The 20,447-nt window shown below is 45.6% G+C and overlaps 2 protein-coding genes across 2 annotated transcripts in view; one reads left to right on the top strand and one right to left on the bottom strand.

The window, feature by feature from the left end:
* Positions 1-12,738: 12,738 nt before the first annotated feature.
* LOC120322934 lies at positions 12,739-16,022 on the top strand. Its single transcript, XM_039379569.1, is given in 4 exon segments — positions 12,739-13,183; positions 13,186-13,466; positions 14,205-14,496; positions 15,817-16,022. Coding segments are annotated over 4 exon segments (1,224 nt in total).
* A 2,294-nt stretch (positions 16,023-18,316) lies between these two features.
* LOC120322933 (tubulin-specific chaperone E-like) overlaps positions 18,317-20,447 on the bottom strand; it is a 45,439-nt gene continuing 43,308 nt past the window's right edge. Inside the window, exon 5 of the mRNA XM_039379567.1 lies at positions 18,317-18,346. Coding sequence (XP_039235501.1) covers positions 18,317-18,346 — 30 coding nt within the window. The remainder of the gene's footprint in view (positions 18,347-20,447) is intronic.

Below are 20,447 nucleotides of genomic sequence, written 5' to 3'. Positions count from 1 at the left end.
TTTCTCAGAGACACACAGGATCATACGCAGTCACACTCTCTTGGTGACATAATCACGCAGACACTCTGGCACGTAGACTCTCTCAGAGACAGTCATGCGCACTGAGACATTCTTACGCATTCAGACGCAGATACACTCTCACACACGAAGACAAAGAGACACACTCTGACACGCAAAAAGTCAGACAACCTATATCACACTCAGACACACTCTCTCGGGCACACACAAGTTTAGCCACACTTGATAACACTCTGACACAATCCCATACCATCAGAGATACTCTGAGAATCTCAGACACAATCAAAATGGCTCAGACATACTTGAACAACCTCAAGCACTTTGCAATCACTCAGCGAGACGAATGCACTCATAAGCACTCGAAAACCGTCGAAGGTAGACAGACTAAAACACCTTCACACAGAGACACACCCAGAAATATTCAGTCACAGATTTAGACATCCTTAGACAGCTGGGAAACGATTAGGCTCTATCTATCACAAACAGACACACTCGAACACAGTGTGACACTTTTCTAGAAAGTCTCACAGTTTCGCACTCATTGAGACACAGTAAGAAAGACTCGGAGAGGCTCACAATTACTCAGGAAAAGATACACTTTCGCACACCATCTCAAACTCTTGAGGAGAGACACAGTAGCAGAAACTCATTCTCCTTTTCACACACAATGAAAGGTAATACCATACACTCTCACACACTTGTCTTCAATAAAAAATTGGACATTCCGTCTCCCGTAGAAGTTCGAACAAAACCAGGAAAAATATCAGACAAATTGGGCAACACTCCGAGACCTATTTAATGTGTACACTTTTGTCTGATTGTGCGTGTGTTCGAGTGTCGTTGAGTTCTTGCGAACATGTTCGTGTTTTTCTGTTTTGTAATATGTGCCGTTGTGTCTGAGTTTTTGAGAATATGTGTGTGTTCGTAATTTCAGCCAAATATTTCGATTCTGTCTGAGCACCTGTGAGTGTTGTTGAATGTTCCTGAGCCTGTCTCAATTTGTGTGAAGGTGTGCGAGTGTATCTCGGTGTGTTTCAATTGCCAAGTTATTCTGTGTTTTCTAGGTTTTTCTGGGGTTTTTTTGTAGTTTCTGCTCTTTTTACTGTATATGAGAGTGTCTGGTTTAGCAAGGCTCTCAGATAATGTGTGAGAGAATGTGAGCGTTTTTACCAGTACAATTTTCTAAGTTTGTTTTTGGATGTCATTGTGTGTCTGACTGTGTCATAGTGTGTTCACGGGTGCGCCAACTTTCAACAGTTATTGCGGGTATGTCTGAGGTTTTCCGATTGTGTCTCTTTTTCTGGCCCTGATTTCTACTTTTATTAGCGTGAACGAGTGTACCCAGTTTTGTACTATTTTTTCCTCAATGTGTCTATGTGTGTTTGGGAGTGCGTTTGTTAAAGTTATTTCTTTTCTTGGGCACTTGTGTGTGAACGCGTCTCTGTGTTTCTCTGTCTGGTTGTGTTTGTGTGTATTTGGATGTGGTCGCATGTGTCTGGTTATTTGTCAGAATGTGTGGCTGAGTCCCGGTGTGTCCGGGAGTGTAGGAGTTTGGATATTTGCGAGAACCTCCGGGAGATTACGAGTGTGTTTTTGTGTGTTATGCTTATGCAGCTCTGTTTTGTTGTTCTCCCATGTTCACCGGTCTGTTGGCCTTTACAAAGTTGTTGGTGGGTGTGCTCATGTGTTCTTGTGCGTGTACACGTAAACCTGAGTGTGCTCGGGTTTGCAAAAGTGCGACTGGTTGCGTTTGGCTGAACCTGGGTGTGTTCCTTTCTGCACGGGTTTACCTCGGTGTTCTCGGCCGTATAGGGTGTTTTTCGGTGCGCTCACCTGTGCACCGCCGTGCACACAGAAGAAAACACGACCTGCCAACAACTGACGTGGCAGCTAGGAAAGAAAGCCCTGAGCCTTCCACCTCTTCTCTTCTGTTGCACCACTCTCTGCACTACATCTACAGCATGCTCTTTCTGCCCGGATCTTTTTGCTTTGGGAGGAATATATTTCCATATTTAATTTTGACACTCGGACTGCAACTTGGAAGAAGGGACAGCTGGCTTCCAATTGAGCGAGTGCCCTTCGAGAAAGGAAAGAAAGCCCTGACACTCCCTGTCTCCTATGCAGTTGCTGCGCAGATTTCCTCACTACCTGCACAGCAAGATCTTTCTGCGGAGGAACATTTCTTCTGGTAGAAATCTTCTTCCATATAGAATTTTGGTCCCTGCCCAGCCTCTCGTTTCGCAGTGTGCCTACCTGCAAACAACAGCCATTCCAGCCAAGAAAGAAAGACCTGTCGCTCCGTCTCTACTGTGCAGGTTTTTTTCACTTCGCGGCACAACAGGCACAGGTAGTGCTATAATAAGGGGCCCTTTTTTTCTTAAAGGAATCTGCCCGGGACGAAAACTCTTGGTGTAAACCTAGTGCCATTATTGGGGCACCAACGGCAGTGGAGGGACAGAGGGTCAGACCTCTCTTTGCTGCTTGGAAGGGCAGTAGTTTACCTGCCGAATTCCATGGGTGCTCTCAGATGGTCTCCCGAGTTATTTTTCACCCGCACACAACCAGAAAAACAAAAAGTCACCCGCAAACACTCACACACACAGACATTCGCACACACAAAGAAAGTAAAAACAAAACGTTTTATTTTGGTGTATCTGTGTGTATCTGTGTGCAAAAGTGCTTGTGACTGCTTACAGGTCTGTTTCTCCGTGAGTTCTTGCGGGTGTATTTTTATTTTCTCCGGTGTGATCGGGTGTGTACGGGTGTGCACTGGTATGCTTGGTTTTGCTCTGCTGTGCTCATGTCTGTTTGGTTGTGCACAGATGCTCTTGGATATACTCGTGTTTTCAGGTCTGCACGGTTGTTCTTTTCTGTGTTCCTGTGTACAGAGTTGAGAATAGTGAAACACACCTCTACAAACCTGCCCCCTGCATCTGAGAGTGTTTGAGTGTTTCTGAGTGTGAGAGTGTGTCGAAATGTGTGTAAATGTTCCTGAGTGTGTCTGGATGTGTGGGAGTGTGCCTGAATGTGTTTGAGTGTGCTGAGGTGTGTCTGAGTGTGTGTGAGTGTTTCTGAGCATCTCAGTGTGCCTGAGGGTGTCTGAGAGTGTGTCTGAGTGTGTCTGGGTATGTCAGACTGTGCTTGAATGTGTCTGAGTGAGTTTAAGTGTGTCTGCCTGTGTACAAGTGTTTCTAAGGGTGTCTGACTGTACAAGTGTGTTTGCAGTTGTGTCTGAGAGTGTGCTGGTGGTTTTGGGTGTTTCTGAGTGTGTCTGAGTGTGTGTGAGTGTATACGTGTGTGTGTGTGAGTGTGTGCAGGTGTGTCTGAGTGTGACTGCGTTTGCCTGAGTGTGTCTGTGTCGGAGTGTATCTGAGTGTGTCTGAGCATGTGGGAATGTGTCTGGGTGTTTCTGAGTGTGTCTGAGCATATAGGAGTGTGTGTGTGTGAGTGTGTCTGAGGTTGTCTGTGTTTGTATGAGTGTGTCTCAGTGTGGGTGAGTGTGCCTGAGCTTATAGTTATGTGTCTGATTTTTTGTCAGTGCTTACAGGTGTGTTTGAGTGTATGTGATTGTGTCTGAGCATGTGTGAGTGTGTCTGAGGGTGACCGAATGTGTCTGGGTGTGTGCGAGTGTCTCTGAGTGTGTCACAGAGTATGAGAATGTGTCTGGGAGAGTACAGGTGTGTCTGAGTGTGTCTGAGTGCGTCTGAGAGTGTGCGAGTGTTTCTGAGTGTGTGAGAGTGTGTCTGAATGTGTGCCAATGTTTTTGAGTGTGTCTGGATGTGTGGCAGTGTGCTTGAGTGTGTCTGAGTTTGCTCAAGTGTGTGCGAGTGTGTCTGAGCGTGTTTCAGAGTGCCTGACTGTGTCTGAGAGTGTCTGAGGCTGTCTGAGTGTGTCTGGGTGTGTGGGACTGTGCTTGAGCCTATCTGAATGTGTTTAAGTGTGTCTGGCTGTGCGCGAGTGTGTCTGGGTGTGTCTGAGCCTATCTGAGTGTGAATGTGTCTGGGTGTGTGCGAGTGTGTATAACTCTGTCTGAGTGTGCGAGCGTGTTTTTACTTAGGGTTAGAGTTAGAGTTAGGGTTTGTAGTTAGGGTTAGGGTTAGGGTTAGGGTTTAGGGTTTAAGGTTAGGGTTAGGGGTTAGGGTTAGGGTTAGGGGTTAGGGTTAGGGTTAGGGGTGAGGAGTTAGGGGTTAGGGTTAGGGGTTAGTGGTTAGGGTTAGGGTTAGGGGTTAGGGCTGCGGGGTTTTGGGGCGTTGTTCTGTCCCCCCATCCCCCACAGCTGCTTGGGGGCTTCCAAAGAAGATCCAAGGCGCCACTGAGCCCACCCAGCCCACGAGCAGATGGGGCAGGAGCTCCTGCAAGGATCAGAGGTGAGTGCCAGGACTTACCAGAGCAGCTGTAGCCAGCGAGGAGGGTGTTCAGTGGTGGGAGCTGGGGTGGGGGCATGGAGCTGCTGGAGGACATGGCTTCAGATCCCATTTTCTGTGTCCTCATGCCCTCGGGGGGGTTGGTTCAGCTGGGGGGTGCAGGGGTGGGGAGGGGGCCCCAGGCTGGCTAAGGCCTGCTCCAATTCCCTCACTGTGCCAACTCTGGCCAGTGACCCCTTAGAACCCTGTGAACCCTCTTTGGGCACCCACAGCTGTGGCACTAAACCTGCATTATATGGGAAAACTGTTGTTTAAACATGTCTTAAAATGGCTTGTGGTCTCTTTGCAAACACATGTTTCTTCTTCCCAACACCCCCACGACAAGTGTTATCTCAGGAATGTCCTGGGAAGGTGACCTGAGATGTTTCATTGGACCTTGTAAACCCCTTCCTGTGATTGGGTGTTCCTGTAAGCCCCTTGAGACTTCTAATTGGTTAACCTGTGATTCTCCCTAACCCTATAAATGTAACAACCCCCGACAATAAACTCTCTCTTGCCTCCTCTCCACGCCGGTGTGCTGTCTCTGTGCCTGCCATGGAGCCACGTGGTTGGGGGGGAGGGGAGGGCACCTCTCCCCTCCAGGCTCGGGGCCTGAAAAACCCTGTCGCTGGAGTTCCCTTTCCCCCTCCCTCAAGACGTCGGAATGGTTCTTCAGATGGAGATGGAACTAGAACTGGGCTCCCCCACGTCGTGGGTGGGAAAAGGGATCCAGAACTGGTGCCCCGTGTGAGGAAACGAATTTTACTGAACTCTTCTATGAAGATAGGTGATTCCTAAGGCACAGATGCGGCACACCCAGACACACTCAGACACACTCAGGCACACTCAGACATGCTCAGTAACACTCAGACACACTCGCACACACTCAGACACACACACAGAGCCAGACACTCTTAAAGACACTAAGACACACTAAAGCACACTCCCACACACAGAGACAAATTCAGATACACTCAAAAACGCTCAGACTCACTCAGGCACACTCAGACACACTTGAGCACACTCAAACACACACAGACACACTCAGACACACTCAAGCACACTCCCACACATCCAGACACACTCAGAAACATTTGCACACATTCAGACACACTCTCACACACTCAGAAACACTCACACACTCTCAGACACACCCAGACACACTCAGACACACTCGCGCACACTCAGACACACTCAGGTAAACCCAGATACGCTCAGACACACTCGCACGCACTTGCACACACTCACACACCCTCAGAAACACTCAGACATGCTCAGACACACCCAGACACACTCAGACATGCTCAGACACACTCAGAAACACTCGAACACGCTCAGACACAACTGCAAAGTCACACGCACACTCAGACACACTCAGACACACACTCACAGACCCAGACACATTCGCTCACACTCAGACAGAGACTCACTCAGACACATTCAGACACCACTGCATACACACAGACACACCTACAAACACTGACAAACAATCAGACCCATAAATATATACTCAGGCACACTCACGCTCACTGAGACACACTCGCACACACCCAGACACACTCAGGTACACTCCGAAAAACTCAGAAACACTCAAACTCAGAAACACTCAGACACACTCAGAAAAAATCAGACACATTCGCACACACTCACACACACTCACACACACGCAGACATGCTCAGACACACTCAGACACACGCACACACAACCAGACACACTTAAACACACTCAGACACACTCAAGCACACTCCCACACACCCAGACACACTCAGACACACTCAGACACGCTCAGACACACTCAGACACACTCAGACACGCTCAGACACACTCAGGCACACTGAGAGACGCTCAGACACACTCTCACACAGTCAGACACACTCAAGCACACTCCCAGATATCCAGACACACTCAGAAACATTCGCACGCATTCAGACACACTCAGGCACACTCAGACACACCTGCAAAACACTGACAATCGGACCAATAAATATATGCTCAGGCACACTCACGCACACTGAGAGACACTCGCACACACCCAGACACACACAGATACACTCCGACACACTCAGACACACTCAGGCACACTGAGAGATGCTCAGACACACTCAGACACACCTGCAAACACTGACAAGCAATCAGACCCATAAATATAGATACAGGCACACTCACGCACACTGAGACACACTCGCACAAACCCAGACAAACTCAGATACACTCCGACACGCTCAGGCATACCCAGACACACCCAGACACACTCGCACACACTCACACACACTCAGACACACCCAGACACATTCCCCCCCCCACACAGATAGTCTCAGAGACACTTAGACACACTCTCACAAAGGCAGACACACTCAGACACACTCAGACACACTCAGACACACCCAGACACACTCAGACACACTCAGAAACACTCAGGCAAAGTCAGACACACTCAGGCACACCCAGACATACTCACACACACTCACACACACTCACACACACTCAGACACACTTGAACACACTCAGACACACTTAGACACAGCCAGACACATTCCCCCACTCAGGTATGCTCAGACACACCTGCAAACACTGACAAACAGTCAGACCCATAAATATTTACTCAGACACACTCACGCACACTGAGACACACTCGCACACACCCAGACACACTGAGATACACTCCGAAATGCTCCGACACAGTCAGAAAAACCCAGACACTGTCAGACACACTCGCACGCTCTCACACAGTCTGACACACTCAGAAACTCAGACACACTCGCACACGCTCCCAAACACCCAGACACATTCCCCCCCCCACAGATTGTCTCAGACACACTCAGACACGCTCGCACACACTCTCACACACTCAGATACACTCAGACACACTCAGACAAGATCAAACACACTCAGACACACCTGCAAACACTGACAAACGATCAGACCCTTAAATAGATGCTCAGGCGGACTCATGCACACTCAGACACACTCGCACACACCCAGACACACTCAGATACCGTCCGACACACTCTGACAAACTCAGGCACACCCAGACACACTTGCACACACTCACACACACTCAGACACATTCTGGAACACCCAGACACACTCAGACACACTTGAACCCACTCAGACACACTTAGACACACTTGCACACACTCAAACAGACTTAGACACACTCACTCACATTCCCCCACACTCAGATACCCTCAGACACAATCAGACACGCTCGCAGACAGCCAGACACACTTAAACACACTCAGACACACTCAAGCACATTCCCACACACCCAGACACACTCTGATACATTCAGACACACTCAGATACACTCCCACACATCCAGACACACACAGAAACATTTGCACACATTCAGACACGCTCTCACACACTCAGAAACACTCACACACTCTCAGACACACTCAGGCACACTCTCACAAAGCCTGACACACTTAGACACATTCAGACACACTCAGACACACCCAGACACACTCAGACACACTTGAGCACACTCAAACACAGTCACACACACCCAGACTCACTGAGACACACTCAGAAACACTCACACAAAGTCAGACACACTCAGGCACACCCCGACATTCTCAGACACACTCACACACACTCACACACACTCAGACACCGACAAACAAACAGACCCATAAATATATGCTCATGCACTCTCACCCATTTTGAGACACACTCTCACAAACCCAGACACACTCAGATGTACTCCGACACTGTAAGACACACTCAGTCACACTCAGACACGCTCAGACACACTCAGACAGACCCAGACACATTCGCTCACACTCAAAAACGCTCAGACACATTCGGACACACTCGCACACAGCCAGACACACTTAAACACACTCAGTAACACTAAAGCACAGTCCTACACTCGCACAAACTCAAACACACTCAGGCACATTCAGACACACTAAGACACACTCAGGCACAATCAGACACACTCAGAAACACTCACACACACACACTCTCAGCACAGTCCCACACTCGCAAAACTCACACACATTTAGACACAGACACACTCAGACACATTCACACACAATCACACACATTCCCATTCAGACACACTCAGATACGCTCAGACATACTCAGAAACACTGAGACACACTGAGACACACTCAGACAAAATCCCACAAAGGCAGATACACTTAAATACACTCAGACACACTCATAAACACTGAGGCACACTCGCACACGTTCAGAAAAAACGGCAAACAGACTTGAACACCCAGACACACTTAGATACACTCGCACACACTCAGACACTCTTGAGCACTCTCAAACACACTCAGACGAACTCAGACACACTCAAGTAGACTCCCACACATCCAGACACATTTAGAAACATTCGCACATATTCAGACACACACTCAGAAACACTCAGACACTCTCAGACACACTCAGGCACACTCCGACATGCTCAGACGCACTCAGAAACACTCAGAAACATTCAGAGTCATTGAGACACAATCAGGCACACTCGGACACACTTGCACGCATCCAGACACACTCAGACACACTCAGACACGCTCAGGCACACTGAGACACACTCAGAAACACTCAGACACACTCGCATACACTCGCACACACTCTGACACTTAGACACACTCAGACACACTTGAACACACTCCGACACACTCAGACGATCCCTCACAAACTAAGGAACACTCTTACACACTCAGACGCACTCAGACACACTCAGACAAACTCAGACACACTCAGACGCACTCAGGCACACTCAGACACACTTGCACACACCCAGACACACTCAGATACACTCCGACACGCTCAGAAACACTCAGGCACACCCAGACATACTCAGGCACATTCTCACACACACTCAGACACACTCAGACACACTCAGAAACACTCAGACCCACTCGCACTCACTCGCACACACTCTGACACACTTAGACACTCTCACACACTAAGGCACACTCTTATACACTGAGACGCACTAAGACACACTCAGACACACTCCTACAGATACAAGCACACTCAGATGCACCTGCACACACTCAGGCACACTGAGACACCTGCAAACACTCAGACACACCTGCAAACACTCAGAAACAATCAGACCCATAAATAGAAGCTCAGGTAAACTCAGGCACACTCAGACACACTAAGGCACACTGAGAGATGCCCAGACACAGACGCACTCAGAAACACTCGCACACAGCCAGACACACTAAGGCACACTGAGAGATGCCCAGACACACTCGCACACACTCAGAAACGCTCAGATACACTCTGACACGCTCACACGCTCTCAGACACACTCAGGCACACTCCAACACACTCAGACACCATCAGAAGCACTGATGTTGCAAAGCAATTTAAATTTTAGTAGTAGAATGGCTAAGGCTTAATAGGAGAGTAGGCCTAGAAAAGCAACTCTCCAAAGAAGTAAGTTTGCAACCTTGTTTGTGTGCTGAAAAAGTGGAAACCATAATCAAAGGATTTAGTCAAGCATGTATATAATGATTTGTTTCCTAGGATATAGTAATTTGTTACCTAAGATGAAGTAAGGGTCTGTTAAACAGTTTCTAGGGGTAAGACAACTTAAGCAGATTTATGATTATTAATTGTTATCAGTATGGAGCATGAGCTTGTTTTTTCTGCATCTGGTTTTCTGTGAGCTTGTTTGTAACTGCACCTGGTTTACTGTGGAAACTGTAACTGTTTTGCCTTGGAAAGTGCACGTAAACTTGTTTGTGTATAAAAGCTGAACTGAAAATGAGGGCCTTCGGCATCCTGACTCGGGACGCTAGTCCTCAGGTTCCCGGGGCTCCGAATAAAGCTCCGCATAAACCGGCACTCTGTCGGTTTGTGTTTCTTTTGGTTTCGGGCAACAGTTTTCTGGCGACACTTAGATGGGACTCCGGGGGTAGCTGGGGGGGCTCACGCGCTGATCTACTCCACGCCGGCAACCAGGTGATTTCTGGGGAGACATCGACCCGTGCCCGACCCACGCCTGCCGGACAAACATTACAGGTAAGCCCGGAGGTGCTTTATTCCTTTAGATTTGTTGGTTGGGAGCCTGCCTATAAGACGGGACCGTGAGTTACCCGCTGGGTTGGGCTAAAGGTACCTCGGTTGGGAAGCCTAGGCGCTGGTCGTAAGATGTAGCGAAAGCCGCGCTGTACCAGCACTCGCCACTCAGAGGGAGAATTGGCGAGTTGGTTTTGGTTTTGGTTTTGATATATGTTATTGGTTTACATTGTTGTGTTGTCCCGCTGGTCGTTAAAAGTATTGCTTTGTATCGTTGTGATATTGTGAATTTGAGGAATTCAGATTGTGGTGTGTGTGTGAGTCAGTATGATGCCGTTTAAAACCTTTAGAGCACTATCTTGTGCAGAAAAAGATATCCCTAGCGATTCTCCGCTTGGTTGCGTGTTAAAACCTTGGAAGGAGGGAAATTTTAGACAAGAGTTAAACAAGAAAAAATTGATTGATAATTGTTATAATGTATGGCCTCAGTATGAGACAGAAGGAATGCAGTGGCCTAGAAATGGTTGATTGTCTTTGGAAATTATAACCCCCTTGATGCGATATTTACGAGAGAATGAGAAGTGGGATGAAATACCCTATCTGGATTTGTTTTATTATTTAGAACATAACACTATGGCAAAAGGAATGTGGTATCTTAGTATTGAAAGAACTGGAGCTGGAAGATGATAAATGTAAAAAATGTCAAGAGCGGAGTATAATGATATTGAAAGGATTGGATGATAAATATGAGCGGAAAATACGGTTTTCAGAACCAGAGGAGGATGTGTCTTTTTTAGTCTCCCCCGGTAGAACTCCAAGTGCGCACCCGATAGATAGTCTCCCTTCACGTGTGAGGGCACGGTCACCCACAATGACCCCGTTAGAATCGTCCTCGGATGAGGAAGAAACAAAAGGACGAGGATGTGATTTTGATAGAACTCCTCTAGCAGAACGAACTCGGAAGGGGTGGAAAGAAAGGGGAAGGGGTAGAGAAAGGAGACGGGGAGGGGGAAGGGAGGCTGACGTGTCGCTCTCACCCCCTAGATTTAATGGCCCCTTTGCGGGAAGCAGTTGGAGCGAATGGAGGAAAAGTCATGGTAAAAGTTCCTTTTTCTCCTAGTGATTTATTAATTTGGAAACACTCAGCTGGAACATATAGAGAAAACCCGGAGCGGGTGTCTTGTATTATGAAAATGGTTATAAAAACACAAAATCCAGACTGGAATGATTTACAAGTATTGTTAGATACAATTCTGGATTCAACAGAAAAGGAAAGGTATTAAGGGTGATGGTAGAAAAAGCGAAAGAAAGAATTCGAACTTTTCCCCGGGGGGTGCGGGGAACCGTGAATGATTTTGTGCCGCGGGAGGATCCCGAGTGGGATACAAATGACGACAGAGATTATAAAAAGTTAAGAATTTATCAAGAATTATTGGTAGAAGGAGTACGAAGTGGGATACCAAAAACGCTGAACTGGTCAAAGTTTTACTCAGTAAGGCAAGATAAGGGGGAATCCCCTTCAGCCTTTTTGGAGAGGTTAAAAGAGACAGCTAGGAAATATACAGATTTAGATGTTGAAGCTGAATCAGGGAAATTGCAATTAGCATTGATTTTTATGGGACAAGCACAAGAAGATATTAGGAAGAAACTTCAGCAGTTGGAGGGTGCGGAGACAAGAGATTTGGAAAAATTATTAGAAGTGGCATGGAAGGTGTATAATAATAGAGAAAAGGAAGCTACTAAGAAGCAGCAGACAAGCTTGTTAGCACTTCTGCAAGCTTCAGGGGGGAACAATGGGGCCAGTAGCCATAGAGGAAGAGGTCGTGGTAATAGGGGAAGGGGAGGAATGGGTAGAGGATTTAACAATCAGTGAGGATTTGGAAATCAATATGGGGGAGGACGTAGTAGGATAGGACCAAATCAGTGTGCTCTTCGTAAAGGACAAGGACATTGGAAAAACGAATGCCCACTGAATGCTGGAAATGGAATTAATCCGTGGAACCCCCAAAGTTTGCAAATTTGCAAAACCCTGCTAATATGGGCACGCCACAAGGTGTCGCCAAAGCATTTATGTTAGGGAATTATCGGAGTCGAAGCAGGCTAGATTCAGACTTAAAGGTTGTTTTAGAAGTAGAGGGAGTGCCAACAGAATTTAGGATCGACACTGGAGCTAGTTTTTCGGCAATGAATAAATTGATGCGGCCACTAAGTGATTCAACTGCATGGGTGGTAGGAGTTTCAGGAGAGATGGAGGAAAAGGGGTTTCTGCGACCCTTAGATATTAAATTTCGAGGAAAAGAGCTAGACCATCAATTTTTGTATATGCCTAACAGTCCTGAATGTTTACTAGGAAGAGATTTGCTTTCAGCCTTTCAAGCTAAAATTATATTTGAAAAAGGGAGAGTAAAATTGGAAATTCCGGAAGAGAACTTAGCAAAAATTTTTGTTGTGAAAGAAGTAGAAAAAGAAGAGATACCTCAGGAAATAGAACAAGCTGTAGTGCCTTGGGTATGGGAAATAGGGGTCCCTGGAAAATCCAAAGCTGCTACCCCAGTTAGAATAGAATTAAAAGAAGGAGCACGACCCGTTAGAGTGAAACAATACCCAATTAATTTAGAAGCCAGGAAAGGAATAGCTCCTATGATCACACAATTTTTAATTTTAGGAATATTAAAAGAATGTGAGTCAGAATTTAATACTCCCATATTTCCGATAAAAAAACCAAATGGTAAGTATAGGTTAGTGCAAGACTTGAGAGCAGTAAACCGTATCACAAAAATATCCACCCGGTTGTAGCTAAGCCTTACACCTTGTTAACACCTGTTTCTGAGAGATTTCAGTGGTTTACAGTGATTGATCTAAAGGATGCCTTCTTCTGCATACCACTGGCACGGGAAAGTTGGAGAATTTTTGCCTTTGAATGGGAGAACCCAGAGACTGGACGGAAGCGACAGTTTACTTGGACGCGATTACCACAAGGATTCAAATACTCACCCAAGATATTTGGTAATCAGTTAGCAAAGGAACTTGAGGAATGGAAGACTACTCAGGTAAAAGAATCTCCTTTTTCATATATAATACTTCTGTATGTTGATGACATCTTTTTGGGAGCTGAAAACACGAGGGACTTTGTCGTCAATTAACCATTGAACTGTTAAACATGCTGGGACAAGCAGGTTATCGAGTCTCAAAAGAAAAAAACACAACTAGGAAAAGAGAAAGTTATTTATCTAGGATGTGAAATCTCACAAGGAATCCGGCGCTTAGGAACAAATAGGGTTCAAGCAATATGTGCTATCCCTGTGCCCCGAAATAATCAGGAACTAAGATCTTTTTTAGGAATGGTCGGATGTTGCAGACTGTGGATTCCCAACTTTGGACTAACTACCAGACCCTTATATGAAGCAGTAAAGGAGCCCAAGCTGACCTGGGGGACGAAGCAAGAGAAAGCGTTCCAGGAATTGAAAAGAGCCCTCCAGGAAGCACCTGCCCTGGGACTGCCGGACCCAACCAAGGAGTTTCAGCTCTATGTCTGCGAGAGACAACGAGTCCTCACTCAGCATCTAGGATCCTGGAAAAGACCAGTTGGGTATTTCTCCAAACGGCTAGATGCAGTAAGTGGGGGATGGTCAGGGTGTCTCAGAGCTGTGGCAGCGACGGTTACTTTAATACAAGAAGCACGAAAATTGACTCTGGGAAAACACATGGTAGGGTACGTACCCCACATGGTCATAGCAGTTTTGGAACAAAAAGGGGGGCATTGGCTCTCATCTAGCCGTATGTTACAGTATCAAGCTTTGTTAAGAGAGCAAGATGATGTTGAACTGAAAATCACTAACCATCTCAACCCAGCAGAATTCCTTAGGTCTACACAGGAAGGAGGTATCCTGGAGCATGACTGTGTAGAGACCATTGAACAAGTCTACGCGAGCAGAAGAGACTTGAAGGACGAGCCATTGACAGATCCTGACTGGGAGTTTTTCACCGACGGATCTAGATTTGTGGAGAATGGCACCAGGTATGCTGGGTATGCAACGGTCACTTTACAACAAGTGATAGAAGTAAACACGCTACCCCCAGGTACGTCTGCACAAAAGGCCGAAATATGGGCATTGGTGAGAGCTTTGATATTAAGTCAAGGAAAGAGAGTTAACACATGGACTGACTCCAAATATGCTTTTGGAGTAGTTCATATTCACGGAGTACTCTGGAAAGAGAGAGGACTTCTTACTTCTCAGGGGTCAACGATTAAACATCGAGAAGAAGTTTTACAATTGCTAGAAGCAATACACAAGCCCTCAGCAGTGGCAATAACGCATGTCAAAAGACATCAGACTGATCCTGGTCGAGAATTTCAAGGTAATCGACAAGCTGACCAAGCGGCTAAACAAGCTGCAAGACAAGTATGGACTCAGACGGTTCTTTTGCCCGCTCGAAATAATCCAGCAATAGCATATATGGAAGAAAAACCACATTATTCACAGGAAGATGAGAAATTAGCTCAAATGACAAATGCAAGGAAAAATGTTAAAGGGTGGTATATTTCCCCCATAGGACAAGTACCTGTCAGAATAATGAAAGCAGTGCTTGAAACAGAACAAAACAAGTGCCACTGGGGTGCAGAAGCATTGGTAAAATTTTTGAAAAATGAGGTTCTGTCAAACCAGATGTTAACACTAGCAAAAAGGGTAAATGCAAGGTGTCCTACGTGTATAAAGAATAACCCAGTAGTCAGGAAGCAGGTGCAGATGGGAAAATTACAGATAGGTCAGTTACCGGGAGATTACTGGCAAGTAGACTTTGGTGATTTGCCTAAGGCCCAATCCTATAAGTATTTGTTAGTATATGTCTGCACCTTTTCAGGATGGCCTGAGGCTTTTCCTTGTAGGACAAATGAGGCAAAGGAAGTGGTAAAGACTCTCCTGAGGGAAATCATCCCAAGATTTGGAGTTCCCCTAGGGTTGTCCTCTGATCGAGGACCGCACTTTATAGCAGGGATAGTACAAGATGTGTCGGTTGTATTAGGGATAACATGGAATCTCCATACACCATGGAGACCACAGTCTAGTGGACAAGTTGAAAGGATGAATCAGACATTGAAAGGTCAACTGAAGAAAATCTGTCAAGAGGCAAAGATTCTGTGGCCCCAAGCAGTATCCATTGCCCTGTTGAGAATTAGGATCAAAACAAGGGAGAGGATAGGAGTAAGTCCATATGAAATATTATATGGCAAACCTTATCATGCAGCTACCTACCAAGGGGATCCTCATATAGTAGGTGATCAAGCAGTGTTTAATTATGTGTTATCTTTAAATAAGGCTCTCACAGCCCTCAGAGGAGCATTGCAGTGGAATCGACCTTTGCCCTTGGAGAATCCAGTGCATGACATTTCTCCGGGAGATCATGTCTACGTGAGAAACTGGTCGGTGGAGCCGCTGAAAGAAACATGGGACGGTCCTCGCCAGGTGATAATGACGACCTACACGGCAGTAAAAGTCGAAGGAATCGACAGCTGGATCCATTATACTCGGGTCAAGAAGGTTCCAGTCTCGTGGTCGGTAGAACCTCTCTCACCCACGAGGATGGTGTTTCGAGCCAACAATTGAGAATCGTGGTGTTCCTGGGGTTGATAAGTTTGGCAGAGACCTTTGTGAAAATTGAAACCCCTGACCCTTACCTGCTAGTCCCCGAAGTTACTGATGTAAATTTAACCTGTTTGTTTTCTGATGACCAGGGAGCTGAATTACGGGATGTTAACGTCAAGTGGAGATGGAGAGATCAAGATCAAACCATGACAGAAGGAGTGACAACAGTTTAGGATGCTACACAACAAAAAGGTTACACCGTTCTGCAGGTACCCAAAGTGTCTAAAACCATGGAAGGGACATATATGTGTGCAGTTTGGATTTGGGAAAGTTTTGATTATGGACATATAGAAATACGGATAATAAACACCACTCAGAAAACGGTGACCAAAGTGCGAGTTTTACCCACTAGGGAACAATCAGACATGTGGGATGGTCCTCCTTTAAAAACCAATTGTACCTTCCAATTTGATGATTGTCAAAAATTAATTAAAGTGAAGTGGTGGAAACTAAATCTGGCAAATCAATCTTGGGAATCGCAAAGTCAAGGAGTTAGCTGGTGGTCAAATAGTAAGGGAGGTAAAGGGTGGCTGAATATTTCTAATCCCAGAGTAGGAAAGACAGAAGGTACATTTCTTTATGTGGTCTCATGTGGAGAAGAAAAAGATTATGGGATAAGGACAGTAGTAGCCGTACCACATCAAGGAGTAAGACTCAAACCAGAACACAGTGTTTACCCAGCCCAGGAAGGAAGAGATCTGATTCTAAGTTGCAAAATTCCAGAAGGACAGTATTCTGAATATGGGTGGTGGCTTAAGGGACAGAACTTGAAAGTCGGGAAGAAACATCAAATTGAAAAGAGGGCAGACACAATAGTTTTGAAAATCAAAGAAATACAAAGAGGATAAGATGAGGGCCAATATACTTGCTGGATAAGTAAAGATGACTGGTGGGATACTGGAATTACTGCCGTCTACATAAGGGCTGAAAGTATAACCCGGCAAGTAAGTAAACCGCAAATTCCAGATAGAGAAGTAGAACAAGAAAACCTAGTCGTAGGCCTAATTCGTGATTTTGGGAGAGTAGAGAATGTCACAAAAATTACTGCATGTCTCCCTATGCCTCATGCTGCAGGAGACCCAATCCCATGGGGAGTAATTCCAGTACCAGAAATTCCTAAAGTGTTTAAGAATACTACGTGGAATTGTAGATTTGTGACCAAAACATGGAATGAAATGATAGATGCATATCTACTCAAGAACGAAATGACAAAGAAACAATGTGAACAAGTGCCTGGATTTTTCCGATGGGTAGTAGTTGGAACATGGGTAACAAGCGAAAACATTGACAAATTAAAAGGATCTTGTTTAGTTACAGATTCAGTAATATACCCATGTTCTAAAGTCCCGGCTCAAATAAAATGAGAAAAACAAGAACAAGTATGTCAAAATATTACTAGCTCTACAACCATGGATGAATGGCAAACAATTTGGGGACCCAGCTTATTAGAGACTTATAGTTATATTGGAAAAGTACAGTGGTGTATTCACTGGAAAGGGAAAAAGAATCAAAATTATTCTACAGGCAATAGAGGAAATCATAATTGGAGGACAGAAACACGTGCAAAAGAGAATTGGAATTGTACTCGAGTATATACATGTGATACCACAGACGATGTAATAGGTTTAATGCCAGTCAAAACACTTTTGCAGTTAGGATGTGAATGCCGAGGATATAACCATACGATTGAGAGATCTGTGAAAAACATTGATTGCCGTACCACCACAGTTAAGAGCCCAGGAAATTTAGTGTGGGTCATGGGACATGGCCAGTGGACCACCCACATGCCAATAGATGGTCCAGTTGTACCTGTCACAATAGGGATACCTACTCTCTGTCCATTCTTGAAGCAGGACAAGTTAACATCAGTAGAAATACAACCACGAGGGAAAAGAGAAATTAGTAAAGACATTGATGACCTGGGGTTGGGAGATTGGCATGAACCATCAGCAGGAGTTAAATTTGGATGGGCATTAGAGTCTCTGTTTGCACCAATCTCAACATACCGGAACAGAGAAATGTTGTTTAAATTAATGGGACAAACTTAAAGGTTAGCAGCAGTCACCAAGAAGGGATTTAAAGATCTAAATTTACAATTACAAGACACCTCTAGAATGACCATACAAAACCGCATGGCATTAGACCTAATATTACTTAAGGAACATGGAGTTTGCGGCTACCTGCATGCTAAGAAGGAGTATTGTTGTGTGCACATCCCAAATGTCACTAAGGAAGTAGAAAAAGATATTAGTCAATTAGAACAAATTGACGAGAATGTTCATGAACTGCAAAAAGAAGCAGAACACAATTGGATAGGACAATTATTCAGCTCCCTAGGTCTTCATGTGTCAGGATGGATATCTTCTGTTATCCAGTATGGAATATTGATTGTAGTGGTTATTGTGATAGCTATAATTGTTTACAAGTGTCTTTTAGGAATGACTGTAAAAGAAAGTCAACATAAGAGACGCATCATGAAAGCTATAACAAGAAAAGAAGTAAGATGGACCACCTCCTGCCTGTCAAGAAACTGCAACCTGAAGATTGCTGTATTGAGCATCCTTGCAAGCAAAGCCTGAAGAATGCTCAAAATGGGGGACATGTTGCAAAGCAATTTAAGTTTTAGTAGTAGAATGGCTAAGGCTTAGTAGGAGAGTAGGCCTAGAAAAGCAACACTCCAAAGAAGTAAGTTAGCAACCTTGTTTGTGTGCTGAAAAAGTGGAAACCATAATCAAAGGATCTAGTCAAGCATGTATATAATGATTTGTTACTTAGGATATAGAAATTTGTTACCTAAGATGAAGTAAGGGTCTGTTAAACAGTTTCTAGGGGTAAGGCAACTTAAGCAGATTTATGATTAGAGTAGATGATTATTAATTGTTATCAGTATGGAACATGAGCTTGTTTGTAACTGCACCTGACGCACTCAGATACACTCAGAAACACTCAGACACACTCAGACACACTCAGTCACACTCAGACACACTTGGACAGACCCAGACACACTCAGATACACTCCGACATGCTCAGACACACTCAGACACACTCAGGCACACTCAGACACACTTGCACACACCCAGACACCCTCAAATACACTCAGACACACTCAGACACACTCAGTCACACTCAGACACACTTGGACAGACCCAGACACACTCAGATACACTCCGACATGTTCAGACACACTCAGGCACACTCAGGCACACTCAGGCACACTTGCACAAACCCAGACACACTCAGATACACTCCGACATGCTCAGAAACACTCAGGCGCACCCAGACACACTCGCACACTCTCACACACTCAGACACACTCAGGAACACTCAGACACACTCGCACACACTCTGACACACTTAGACACTCTCTCACACACTAAGGCACACTCTTACACACTGAGATGCACTAAGACACACTCAGACACACTCATACAGACTCAAGCATACTCAGATGCCCCTCCACACACTCAGGCACACTGAGACACACCTGCAAATATTCAGACACGCCTGCAAACACTCAGAAACAATCAGACCCATAAATATAAGCTCAGACAAACTCAGGCACACTCAGAAACACTCGCACACATCCAGGTACATTCGCTCACACTCTGACACACTCACACACGCTCAGACACGCTCTCACAGAACCAGACACACTCAGGCACACTGAGAGATGCCTAGACACACTCGCACACACTCAGACACACTTGAGCACACTCAAACACTCTCAGACGCACTCAGACCCACTCAAGCACACACTCACACATCCAGGCACATTCAGAAACATTCACACACATTCAGACACAGGTACAGTCAGAAACACTCACACACTCTCAGGCACACTCAGACATGCTCAGACACACTTGCACACTCCTAGACACGCTCACATACACTCCTACATGCCCATAGTGTGTGAGTGAGTGTCTGAGTGTGCCTGAGCGTGTAGGCGTAAGAAGAGAAAAGTCCTTCTCTCCCTGAGCTGCCTCTCATCTACACCTTAAATCTTGGGGCTACGTGGTTTCGTTCCGAATTAAGAGACTTTTTCTTCCCTCTCAGAAAGGAAGCACCAAAGTATTGATATCCTGTTAATGAAGAGAAACACTCCCCTACTGAAATGCGTCTGAGTGTGTAGAGTGTGTCCCAGTGTGTTTAAGTGTGTCTGACTGTGCTTGAGTGTGTCTGAGACCCTTTCTGTACAAATTGGTGGAAAAAGCTATCAACAAAAGCCTGGAAGTAAGCTAGATTAGCCATAGTGATCAAAACCATCACGGACCCAAGAACAGAGGTAGATGGCACTTTTTCTGTTTTATAAAGGTACAAACATGCCTAGCTTTTGGTGACAATATTTGATTGTCTCGTACTAACTTCATGATAAATCCCAACGTGCTA

Source organism: Pipra filicauda, unplaced genomic scaffold (assembly GCF_003945595.2).
Source record: "Pipra filicauda isolate LSUMZ 115617 unplaced genomic scaffold, ASM394559v2 scaffold16_size7369187_pilon, whole genome shotgun sequence".
Lineage (NCBI taxonomy): Eukaryota > Metazoa > Chordata > Aves > Passeriformes > Pipridae > Pipra > Pipra filicauda.
Note: the sequence above shows the minus strand (reverse complement) of the source record. Positions and strands in the feature narration are given on the sequence as shown.